The sequence below is a fragment of the Stigmatopora argus genome, chromosome 6 (assembly GCF_051989625.1).
Source record: "Stigmatopora argus isolate UIUO_Sarg chromosome 6, RoL_Sarg_1.0, whole genome shotgun sequence".
NCBI lineage: Eukaryota > Metazoa > Chordata > Actinopteri > Syngnathiformes > Syngnathidae > Stigmatopora > Stigmatopora argus.
Genome location: NC_135392.1, coordinates 4,649,577 through 4,661,484, shown reverse-complemented (window position 1 = coordinate 4,661,484; position 11,908 = coordinate 4,649,577). Strand labels below are relative to the sequence as shown.

At 42.4% G+C, this 11,908-nt stretch overlaps 2 protein-coding genes across 4 annotated transcripts; both read left to right on the top strand.

Annotated features, from left to right (window-relative positions):
* Nucleotides 1-97: 97 nt before the first annotated feature.
* prr13 (proline rich 13) lies at nt 98-2,080 on the top strand. Its single transcript, XM_077602026.1, has 5 exons — nt 98-283; nt 379-459; nt 881-924; nt 1,002-1,507; nt 1,602-2,080. Exons 3-5 carry the CDS (start codon nt 909-911, stop codon nt 1,650-1,652), a joined length of 573 nt encoding a protein of 190 aa, XP_077458152.1. The 5' UTR covers nt 98-283; nt 379-459; nt 881-908; the 3' UTR covers nt 1,653-2,080.
* A 252-nt stretch (nt 2,081-2,332) lies between these two features.
* Nucleotides 2,333-11,393, top strand: LOC144075202 (poly(rC)-binding protein 2-like). Of its 3 annotated transcripts, none has more exons than XM_077602024.1 (13): nt 2,333-2,500; nt 4,162-4,373; nt 4,494-4,517; nt 4,588-4,620; nt 4,717-4,833; nt 4,908-5,039; nt 5,117-5,245; nt 6,065-6,139; nt 6,310-6,351; nt 7,378-7,450; nt 7,542-7,594; nt 7,668-7,837; nt 10,445-11,393. In XM_077602024.1, exons 2-13 carry the CDS (start codon nt 4,305-4,307, stop codon nt 10,479-10,481), a joined length of 954 nt encoding a protein of 317 aa, XP_077458150.1. In that variant the 5' UTR covers nt 2,333-2,500; nt 4,162-4,304; the 3' UTR covers nt 10,482-11,393. The 3 variants fall into 3 exon arrangements, with proteins under 3 accessions (XP_077458150.1, XP_077458149.1, XP_077458151.1); XM_077602023.1 differs by having other exon boundaries at nt 7,351-7,450; XM_077602025.1 differs by lacking the exon at nt 10,445-11,393 and adding an exon at nt 8,780-10,013 and having other exon boundaries at nt 7,351-7,450.
* Nucleotides 11,394-11,908: the final 515 nt, after the last annotated feature.

Below are 11,908 nucleotides of genomic sequence, written 5' to 3'. Positions count from 1 at the left end.
GAACCAGCTAGCTTGTTTTTTTTTTTTTTTTAGCTAGCTAGTCGAAAACAAAGTCGGTTTGTCCCGAGCTTACAGTCTTATACGTGATACTTTAATATATATTTTTGCGTCAGTGTTTTTATACAAATATTTACTGTATTTCTGGGTTGACTAATGCATATTATGAAGTTTGGGTCGTCATTCGACGGAACTCCGTCGTACAATATTGACGTGTGTACCTAATCAAGTGTCCGGAGAGTTTCACGTCGTCTCCACTTTCCTCCAAAATGAACACTCCCAAAATGTAACAACACTAAAGTGATACTTTGTATTCAATTGTTCCGTTACGTGTAAGCGAACAACAATGTGCGTTTAAACGGTTGGGTGCGGTTTTTCCAGTTTCTGCGCATGTTTGTTGGTGTTTCTGAACGCGGAAGACAAACCCTAAAGTGGAACTACGCAACGACCGAACACGTAAAGGTGAGTTTTGGGAACACTTCCAAAGTTAAAAAGTGACTTATTTCATAAAAACGGAGTTATCCACAAGCCGTAGTTGAGTCGCCCAGGTGTTGTGACGATTTACGGTTGTTTTCCACTAGTTATAATTGACAAAAAAAAATGACGTGTTTAAAGTATTACTACTTGGACCGATTCTTGGTAAACATTTATAATTCGGGCATACTTGTATGCCAGTGGTTTGCACTTTTGCGTCACCGTTTAAATGTTTCGATTTGAAATTGAATCCCTCCAGTTATTCAAGTTTTCTAGTTCTCCAAGTGTTTATTTAAAGTATCTTACTTTTTGTATTTATTTATGCCTGCGTGCACTGCAGTTGGCAACGAACCATGTTTTCTAAAACTGGATTCAACATCTAGTACACTAACTATTTCTTCTTCCCCAGAACTTCTAACAACACCTGAAGTGTGACCATGTTCCCAAATCAAGGTACTACACCATCAACCACGATTTTAACTGTAAAACAATTGTCGCTGAGTGTGAATTTCCATGTCTGTGCTTACCAGGTCCATCCAACCCAGCCTTCCCCCCAGGCTACAACCCCGCGTACCCCGCTGCTCCCAACGCGGGGGTCTTCCCTCAACCCCCGCATCAGCCGTACCTTCCCGCTCAGTATCCGGCCGGCGTGAACCCGGCGATGGTGCCCAACATCCATCCGGGCGCGATGCCCTACCCGGGGGTTTCGGGACCGCAGGCTTACCCCGTGGTTGCCGGCGGTTACCCGGTAGCCCCCGTGGCAGGCGCCCACCCTACTGCATACCCGCGTTCCCCGAAAGGCCACCACCACAAGAAAAAAGGACAAAAAGGACATCACCACAAGGGGCATCACCAGCACGGGGGCATCAACTCCCTTAACCCCTTGATGGGGGTGGTAGGTGGGGGGTTGGCTACCATGGGCTTGGGTGGCATAGGAATGGGAATGATGGGACATAAAGGCCACAAGAAGCTGAAGAAGGGAAACAAGCTAAAGAAAGCGCACAAAACGCACGGGCACCACAAACATGGCGGCAAGGTGAGAGTGGCTTGACTGTCATATCTAAAAAAAATACAGTATACAGTTTGGAAAATAAGATGATAATTTTTACATCATTTATATTTTTCCACAGTCCTCCAGTAGCAGCAGCAGCAGCAGCAGCAGTAGCAGCAGCAGTGACTGAGGCCAACTTCCAATACATAATATAATAGAATAAATAATTGATGCCAAAGCACAATTGTGGCTGCTAAAATGGGATTTATATAAGAATTGACATTACTTGCTTTGTGTGAACTATACTACTTCCATTTATAGTTAGAAAAAGGGGAACCACTATTTTGAGTGAATAATGTAATTTGTAATATTTGTGGAATGACTTGTGCACTGTTTCACAGGTGTTGCTATGTCTTATTCTCTCCAATTCTTTTAATGCAAATGTTACAGTTGATTTCCTTCCTTTCACTGTTTAAAATGAATGCTTTCATGTTTAATTTGGTGATTTTCTGTAATAAATGCATATAACGCTACAAATGTACTGCGTGTGCTATTTTTCTTCAAGTGTAGATGTATATAGCAATAAAGGAACATTTTGTTATACAGTTTAGATACAAACATTTATCAGATTTTTTTATTTGTATGAGATTGATGGCAGCAAATTAGTCATATGGGTGCCCTATAAAGGGTTAATGTCTCACAACAAAACAAAAGTTACAAACAATTTTCTTTTGTATTTAGTACCTATTTTTAATTTTATAACCAGACTACTAGCTTTTTTTATAATATCGTGTACTTTTTAATCGAACCCTTCGAAGACAGGATGTGGACTCGGCTTGGGTGAAAGGGGAAAGTTCGGAGGTCGCCATGTTGTCTTTGTGTAAAGGAGTGGAGCTCGATCTCACATCACTCTTCCCTCTTCCCCCCGAGTCCTTTCTAAACTCTTTCCCCCCCTGGGTTTCTACCCTCCCGAACCTCTCCCCTTCTACCCTCATAACCCCAACCCATCCCCCGGCCGCCTTCCAGCGCGCGAACCGGGTAAGTTTGACCGCCGAGTTTGTGAGTTTCCCCGCCGTGTTGTTGCCGCTCCGAAGTGGCGGAAAGAAATAGCTTGTAGCGTTAGCATCGTGCTAGCAGGCCTCTGCCACGGTGAGTGCGCCGTCTAAAATTAGCTTTGTTAGCCTAGCCAGCCTCCGGAAACGCTAAGCTTATCGCGTTCCGAAAGACCTAATAACCCGATATTTTATCCGCGCGGGTTATATTAGTGTCGTATGTGACGCCCGAGACGTCTACTTTTTTAGCAAAAATGATAAAAACTGTCAAACGTAAACCGGGAATTAGCTTTGCTAACTAGCGTGCGCATGCTCCATTCACCTCTCCGTTCGACGAGCGTCTAAATTGTTAATGCTTCCTAATGCGAGTACTTTATTTCGATACGAATACTGAAAACTAGACAGAAAGGCGTTGGATTTGTTAAACAAACATGCCCGAAGACCTGGGGGTTTGAATAAAACTGCTTTTTAGTGGTGTATTAGTTCGGTGGGGGGGCGCCGACTTGACACGCTGTTAATGATGACGAGACTGTTAGTCGGTGTTTGAGAAAAATCTGCTACCAGAAATTGGTTTTCGGCGATAACCTGCGTTCAAAAGCTGGACCTTAACAGAGGAAAAATTCCAAAGTCGACACCTTAGGTAAAGTTTGAACTAGTTACGTTTGGATTGGCGAGGCCACGGGGCGATATTGCATGTGCTCCTAGAAGCTTCAAAATACTAAGCGTGGACATCAAAGTATTTGTATTATTCGATCAATCGTCCCCACATTTGAATTCATAGGCGCGTTTTCCTTTTTTCAGTTTTGAAATTTGCTAGTAATTTTTACGAGTGCAGAAAAAAACATTAGTAATGCTTAATCACGTTTAACGAGTACCAATATGGGCGAACTAAGATACTCCTTGTTTATTTCAATGCTGAGTATCCTTTTGAGTGTTTTTTTGGATTGGATAACTTTATTCATCCTGTATTCGGGAAATTTCGTTGTCACAGTAGCAAGAGGGTGAGAATACAGACAGACAAATACATTTTAGACATAAATAGATAGGTAATAAGTAAGTTAATATATAAATACATGAATAAATAAGCATGTTGCTGAAGTGTATATATATATACACACACACACGGTACACGGTCAATTGGTCGCCCGGAAGGTTATTGATAATTACCATTTAAATCGTTGCTCAAATTCCCTAAATACAAACTGCGAATTACTATTTAGTCATACTTAATGCCCTAGTAATTATTAGGCTAAAGAAAAGCTCCAAATTTCCCGGACTTTTATTGTTTTTGGTTGGAGAACTTGTTAAGACCCTGAGTGACGTAGCTTCTTAAAGGGACAACGTATGTACATACAAACTCTTATACACTCACAGGTCGGCTCCGTGAAACTGCTCATGGCCATTGTTGGCTTTTATTGATGCGTAGACCGTGTTGTTTTACCTTGTTTTGTCGCCAGTCTTTTGGTCGCCTGTTGTCGCGGTCGGGGCGACCAGAAGACCGGCGACCAATCGACCACACACGATATACACATACGTGTACATACACCTATACATATACATACACATAAGCACATATATACATACATACACATAGATGTACATGCATGCATACGGTAGGTCTTAACACTCAGCCATTTTTTGTTAAAGAGCCTTACAGCTGATGGGAGGAAAGATCTACGGAAGCGCTCATTCCTGCAATCAGGATCAACCAGATCATCTCTGAGACCAAATCCCCCCCATCCCCGTCCCCCAAGTTGAGCAAGGAAGACCCACAGACATCAGCAGCAGATATGGACTCTGGTGTGATTGAAGGAGGACTCAATGTCACCCTTACCATTAGATTGCTTATGCACGGCAAGGTGAGGCGTCAGCGCAAAATGACCCTGGGGTCCGATGGCATGAGTCATAGTATTGACTTAGCACTGTTTTTTTTTTTTTATTCCCCCAAAACTAATGAAATATTATTTTGTCCATTTCAGGAAGTCGGCAGTATCATTGGAAAGGTAAAGCATCACCGATGGCAAAAGAATTGAAACGTGTTATTAAACCTCACTTTCATCTCCCTGCTTTTAGAAAGGCGAATCTGTGAAGAAGATGAGAGAAGAGGTGACTTTCCCACACGTCCTTTGCGCCGAATGATCGTAATGCCTTTAATTGCCGCGTGGCCCTTTTTCACCGCCCCGCTTGTCGTTTTGCGCACAGAGCGGGGCACGCATCAACATCTCCGAGGGCAACTGTCCCGAGAGGATCATCACTCTGGCGGGGCCCACCACGGCCATCTTCAAAGCCTTCTCTATGATCATTGATAAACTGGAAGAGGTGGCACTTCAGATTGAAGCTTTTTATATATATTTTTTATGGCCTTTTTTAAATGCGCCATCCCGTTTCCCTAGGACATCAGCAGCTCAATGACCAACAGCACAGCCACGGGCAAGCCCCCGGTCACCCTTCGCATCGTGGTGCCCGCCAGCCAGTGCGGCTCGCTCATTGGCAAAGGCGGCTGCAAGATCAAGGAAATCCGAGAGGTAGCGCTTCTGTTTGATTTAGTCTGCCGGGGCCGTTTTTTTTAATCTCACAATTGTTTGGTTTGTTTTTCCAACAGTCAACCAATGCTCAGGTCCAAGTGGCGGGCGACATGCTGCCCAACTCCACGGAACGCGCCATCAGCATCGCTGGGCCATCCCAGTCTATCATTGAGTGCGTCAAGCAAATCTGCGTGGTCATGCTCGAGGTAAAACGTCATGACATATTTTTGCACATGGTCATTTTATTATTTGACTTGACTTAACAGTTTAGGAATGCTAAAAGACTAAATGTACATAAGCGAGAAAAAATAGAAACCACATTCCTTGTTATTATTAAATTGGATTGAATGTTTTTATTGGATTGGATTGAATAACTTTATTCATCCCGTATTCGGGAAATTTCGTTGTCACAGTAGCAAGCGGGTGAGGATGCAGAAATAGGACATTTTAGACATTTAGCATTTTTAGACATAAAAAGATAGGTAATAAGTAAGTTAATAAATAAATACATGAATAAATATATAAATAAATAAGCGAGTTGCTGAAGTGTGTATATATATATATATACATATATACACACATATATACACATATATATACATACATACATACATGTGTATACACATACACACACATATATATTGTTTTAGAATGAATTATGTCTACGCCATGCTAATTTTGTTGTAATGACAATATGTATATGTAATGTGTATGTATATATATATATTTAATATATATATATACACATTACATATACATATTGTCATTACAACAAAATTAGCATGGCGTGGACATAATTCATTCTAAAACAATGACTTTATTATTCATTATTCTTGTTTGTTATTTTGGGTTTGCTGTTTCAAGTACCGACTGAGTAGTGTTGATTCATTTTCAAGCATATGACATACACGATAATAATCGAGACCCTCCGTTTGAGGAAATTATGCTAACGGCAGCGCGGTTTTTCACTTGGTGACGTTTGTCGCCCTTGTCATCTCGACTAACCCTCAATGTCCCTCGCGCAGTCTCCCCCGAAAGGCGTCACGATTCCCTACAGACCCAAGCCTTCGGGATCCCCCGTCATCTTCGCAGGCGGACAGGTATGCGGCGCCGGCGTCGTATATTCCATTTATTCATGTATTATTCATAGGTGCTTCTTCCTTTTGCCTTTCCGTTATTTCACTGTCACTTTGGAGTACCAAAGTCGTCACCGTAGATTGTTTTCAATGCGAGGCCTGTGAAAGTTGTGCCTTGTCATTTTTTTTTTCAGGCATATGCCGTGCAAGGACAACACGCCATTCCACAGCCAGATGTAAGTCAAGTTTCCGTCGCTACGAGACCCCCCTGCCCCTCCATGGCAATCCCACCCATTCTATCTTGCTGTCTCTAAACAAGATGGCACTTTTGTCTTTTATTTTTTAAAGGATGTCAACCTTTGCCCTCGTCCAATCCATTCCTCAAAATGGCCGCCACTTCTCTTTTGGTGGAGTTTAATTGTTGATCAGTTCTCAATCAAGGGTATTTTACTTCAAGTGGTTGAATGGTGTTAGATCTTAATTTCAGGGATCACTTTTTCATACCTGTCAACCTCTGCCGATAACTGCCCTTATAAATGATTATGATTCCCCTTACAAACCCCCCAAAAACCTTACAAACACCGTACGAGTCCGTACGGTGTTTGTAAGGTTTTTGGGGGGTTTGTAAGGGGAATCATAATCATTTATAAGGGCAGTTATCGGCAGAGGTTGACAGGTATTCTTTTTTAGCTTTTTTTTTAGCATTGGCATGATGAATGCACAGAATATTGGAAAGAATAAGTCACAAAATGATTTGGAGAGGATGGCCTTCAGATTACAAAAATTGATTAGCTTGGTTTACACCAAACATGTTGGTGCTTTTTTTGTTTCGTCATATTCAGATGTGTTGTTTTGGATCGTGTCTGAGATGTTTCATGTCCAGCTTTTATTTGTCGGATATGTTCAGACTAGCAGCCCACCAGACTTTTTTTTTTTTTTAATTTATGTTTTGTTTGTTTCTCTTTCTCCTTAATCCCACCATGCTCATCTTTTCATTTCCCTTCACTACCGTCACAATGAAAACTGGGTTTTGATTGAAGGATGCGTTAATTTTCTTTTCATTCCCTCCCAGTGTGTGCTTTGTATGTTTTGAACTGACTGCTCTTTGTGTTTTTTTTTTGGTTTGTTTTTTTTGTTTCCCTCCCCTTTCACTCTCCTTGTTGTCCTCCTTCCTTCCAATGGAATCCCCCTCCTTCTCCAAACCCTCTCCTTACCTTCTCACCCCCCTCTCACAGTCTTCCTCTGCTGCTATCTCTCCACAGCTCACCAAGCTTCACCAACTGGCTATGCAGCAGAGCCCCTTCCCCATTGCACACAGCAACCAGGGATTCACCGGTACGATTCACCTCCAAGCAAACCTCCGAACGAACGCAAGCGAGAACGACCTGTCCTGAAATGTGCCCGTGTCTTTTTCTTTTTTTTTTAGGGATTGACGCTTCGGCTCAGACCAGTTCCAATGAGATGAAAATTCCAAACGAGGTGGGCTTTCTCTCCAAGAACGTTGAAACGGCGTTTCGGAATGCATTTGGCTCAATCTCCGCTTTCCCTTCAGCTCATCGGTTGCATCATCGGGCGTCAGGGGGCGAAGATCAACGAGATCAGACAAATGTCGGGCGCCCAGATCAAGATCGCCAACCCGGTGGACGGCTCCACCGACCGACAGGTGACCATCACGGGCTCGCCTGCCAGCATCAGTTTGGCAGAGTACCTTATCAACGCCAGGTCAGTACACACAAACACACACGAATGCCTGGTTTAGCCAACTTGAATACCGTTAGCCACGTTTCCACCAAGCGTATGAAACTTAATTTGGCAAGCTAACATCAGGGATGGTGAAGGTAAAAAAAAAAACAAAAATAGCGAAGTAAATAAATGTATAAACAATATATAAATGTGTATATATCAGGGGTCCCCAAACCGGTCCTCGAGGGCTGGTGTGGTTGCAGGTTTTTGTTCCAACCAGTTAAACAGCATAAACAGTTTGACCAATGAGATTTAAACATAAACAGTTTGACCAATGAGATTTCAGCAGAAAACAAGAAGCACCTGACTGCAATCCACTGATTGCACTTGTAGGACACCAGATTGGTGAAAAGGTGTCCTCTTTATGGGTTGGAATGAAAACCCGCAGCCACTGCGCCACTTTGTGGAATAGTTTGGAGACCACTGGTATATATGTTGGATTTAAAAAAATCTAACTAACTTTAAAATATGCTAATAGGAAATATTGTGGGGAGGATGGGGGCCAGGTTGCTCAGACCTAATTTGACTAATCTTCCGTAAAGCCACTTGAGATCTTTTGAACTTTTAATCCAAAGTACAAGATGAGCCAAAAAAAGTGCGTCTTCGCGCCTGGTGGAAACGCACGCTGGCCTTAACATGATTGACTCCAACGCGGCTTCCTTGGAAATAGACGTTCCTATGAATTGATTGGCCACCATTGAGCATTGGCGCTAAACGTGCCCTCCCTTTGGATCGACCGGGTGGACCCCCCCCCCCCCCCTGGGACCCTCTCCCGGTCCAAAGGGAGAGGTTGCCGGTGAACCCCAGCGAGCTTTGGCAGCCCCCCCTAGAAGGCTCCCGCCCCCTTCTTTCCGACCCTGTGAGCCACCTCCACCGACTGTGTTGTCCCTCTCTCTCTCCTTGTGTCTTTTTTTTCTACAGTGTAGAGTCCTCTAAACCTCCTCCTCCTCCCTCTTCTTCCTCCTCCTCCTCCTCCTCTTGCTCCTCCTCAAAACCCGATTCGAGCAGCCCGTGCCCTTCCTCCACCTCTACTACTACTACTACTACTACTACTACCACTGCTCCTACTACTAGCACCTCCTCTGCTTCCTCCTCCTGTGTGGCCTCCATCCCTCTGTCCTTGTTGGCTCCCGGGCTTCCTCCTCCTCCTCCTCCCACTTGTTGCTCCTCCTCCTCCTCTTCCACTACTACTGCCACCACCACCACCACCTCCTCCTCTTCCTCTGACCCCCCTCCCCCCGCCTGTGTGTCCAGTCTCCTCACACTCAAGCCCCTGCCCCTGCTGGCCCTCCATGTCGTGAGCGGGGCCGCCAACCCCGAGGCCAAAATGGCCCCCGAGCTGGGCTCCAAGTCCAAACGGCGACGCCTGTCCCCTTACTAACACGGCCGCCACCCCCGCCGTTTCCACGGTCACGCACGTTAGCTCGCACGCACGCTCGCACGCACGGTTTGGTGGCCACATTTTACTCTCCCGCCTGTCAAGTGTGACTATCCTTCGCTCGGAAATGACTTTTGCATGCTTTTTTTTTTTGTCGGTCGGTGTACATCGAGGAGCCGTAGTCCGCCCGCGCTCAGGTATACGCGCCTTGAATTCAATGTTCCACTTGTGGGATGTTTCTACCGACCTGATTTCTATTATTATTTACATGATTAAAGCCTGTATTACTCAACACGGGTCCACTTTACCTTAACTTGACCCACTATACATGACACAAGAAACGTACTTGGAGAAAAGCCAATTTTACTTGAGGCAAAAGTGAGCGTTTTTTTTTATAATTTATTTTTAATTTTTTTCATGAAAAGTAACATGTTTGCTTTCTTATCTTCTCTGCATGACACTTAAACATGAGAAGTGGAGTTAGCCGTTAGCCATTAGCCTATTTTACATCTGAGAGGCTCATATTGACAAAGTCAAATCCACATTTTGCTCTAAATAAAATCCCCGTATGCCACTTTGGTGCTTTTGAAACTTTTCTGAGCAAAACTACCCTGCAAAAAACATTTTCTAGATGTTATCATTATTAGTTTCTCCCATCACCATTGTTGAGTTGAGGCTGCCAATCTACTCAGCTGAAATGTTTTCGATGTCTAACCCCACCCTTGGCAACCAATTTAATTAAAAAGAAAAATGATAATAAAAACCTTTATCACTCTACCAATCACCTTTATTACCAATGACCTACTTGACCATTTTTCCCCACAATGTCCCGTTCATCACGACTTTTAAAATGTAGTTTTTATTTTTTGTCACCATCCAGCCTTTTAGCACTCTGAAAAATTGGTGCATCAAAAAGGATAATATTTTCTCCCCAAAACTGTTGATAGAGAAGCCCGCCAGGCTTATAAATTACTCCGGAAACTCCTTATGATTCCTTGCTGTTAAAATGGTGGTATTTAAACTTAAATTTCAATTATTTTGGGCACATTTGACGTACAATTTCAAGAGGCAACTTGAATTCTCCCCTTGTTCTCAACTGCAATCTACGATGAAAAATCCTGGCGGGGGGGAGGGGACCCCAACACATTGTGTTTGTGTCCAACCAAGCATTTTTGCATGTTTTCTTTTGTGTATTTGTCCCGCTTCAGGCTCTCCTCGGAGGCCACCGGACTGGCAGCCAACTGATGGAGGCAGACTCTCATCCCAGTCTGCACTACCACATCTCACCACCAAGAACAGAAAGCTAGATTCCACCTATATAACACCTCGTCCTCCCTTTCTTGTTAGCATCACTTCATCCACCACCTCAGTGATTATTATTTTATTTTAGTCCACCCCTGAACTAGGATTTTAACACCCTGTTTTTTGTTTTTTCGGGGGGAGATGGGGTTTTAAATCAAGGGGATTTTTTTCCCCAATTTATATTATTTTTCTTGAACTTCTTTTTTTCCCCAGCTTTCATGTTACAGTGCAGCCACAAAATGAAAATTTAGATTTAGTTGTGTACAGCGTAGAGTTCTTTTTGGGGGAAAATTTAAGGATCAAAAAGAAGAATAGTCACTCTTTTATTCCCCTAAAAATGTATTTTGTTACACACCAGAGAGTTAGCTATACACACAATCACTGTTCTGTGATTGGCACGTTCCCTTTTGGTGTCATTCCCCTCCTTGGGATCAGTTTTGTTTTTCCCTGCTCGGAAGTCATTTTTTGTCAGGGTTTTTCAGGGGGAAAGCTGTTGTTTTTTTGGTTGTAAAAACTGCTATATACAAAAAAAGAGTTGGAATATTTGTTTTTAAATGGAAGAAGTATTTTTTTTAATCACCAAAGGACGGGAGGGGGGAGGGATGCTCGCTAACAGTGGCGTGAGACCGTTTAAAAAAGAAAAGAAAAGAAAAGAACATAAAGCCGAAGGAGGGGTTGCGAGCTAACACTAGTTTCCTGCTCTTTGCTTTGCTCACTTCTCGATTTTTACGATGATTATTATTTGCAGGAAAAAAAAAGACATTTTGTGCACGTTGTTCTTTCTGAGACTGTAGATCTTGGGTGCCACAATTTGTTTAAAAAATTGTAATAAAGATGTGAAATGTTCTAAACACACTTTCAGCTTCTTGTGCTTTGTAACGGTGAACACATTACAATTTTAGTTTGACTGTGTTTTTCAACAAACATGAATTTGAATCAAATTATCGTAGTTTATTTTTTTTGTATTTTTTAAATCTATGGGTCAGAATAAAAATATTAATAATATATTTATAAAATTTAAATATGAATAAAAAGCTCCCTAACAAAATATTTTTAATCACATTGTAAACGCAATACCTTTTTACAAACCTCGTAAATGCCCGAAATTTGATACATTCAAAGCTTAATTATACTTTACTTTCCATGCTAAAATCTTTACTCACGAACAAAAGTTCTCTAAAACATGTCTAATACTTGCTATTCCTTGCCAATAAAGAAAAAATGCCCTTATATTTTATTTTTGATTGGTATTGTCTTCGTTAGCATTAACGCTGTAAACAATAACGACTACACTTCTATATATAATTAACTGAATTTGTTTGAGGAAGCAAATGTCTGTTAGCGTGTAATTAAAATAAAGTTTTTATTGG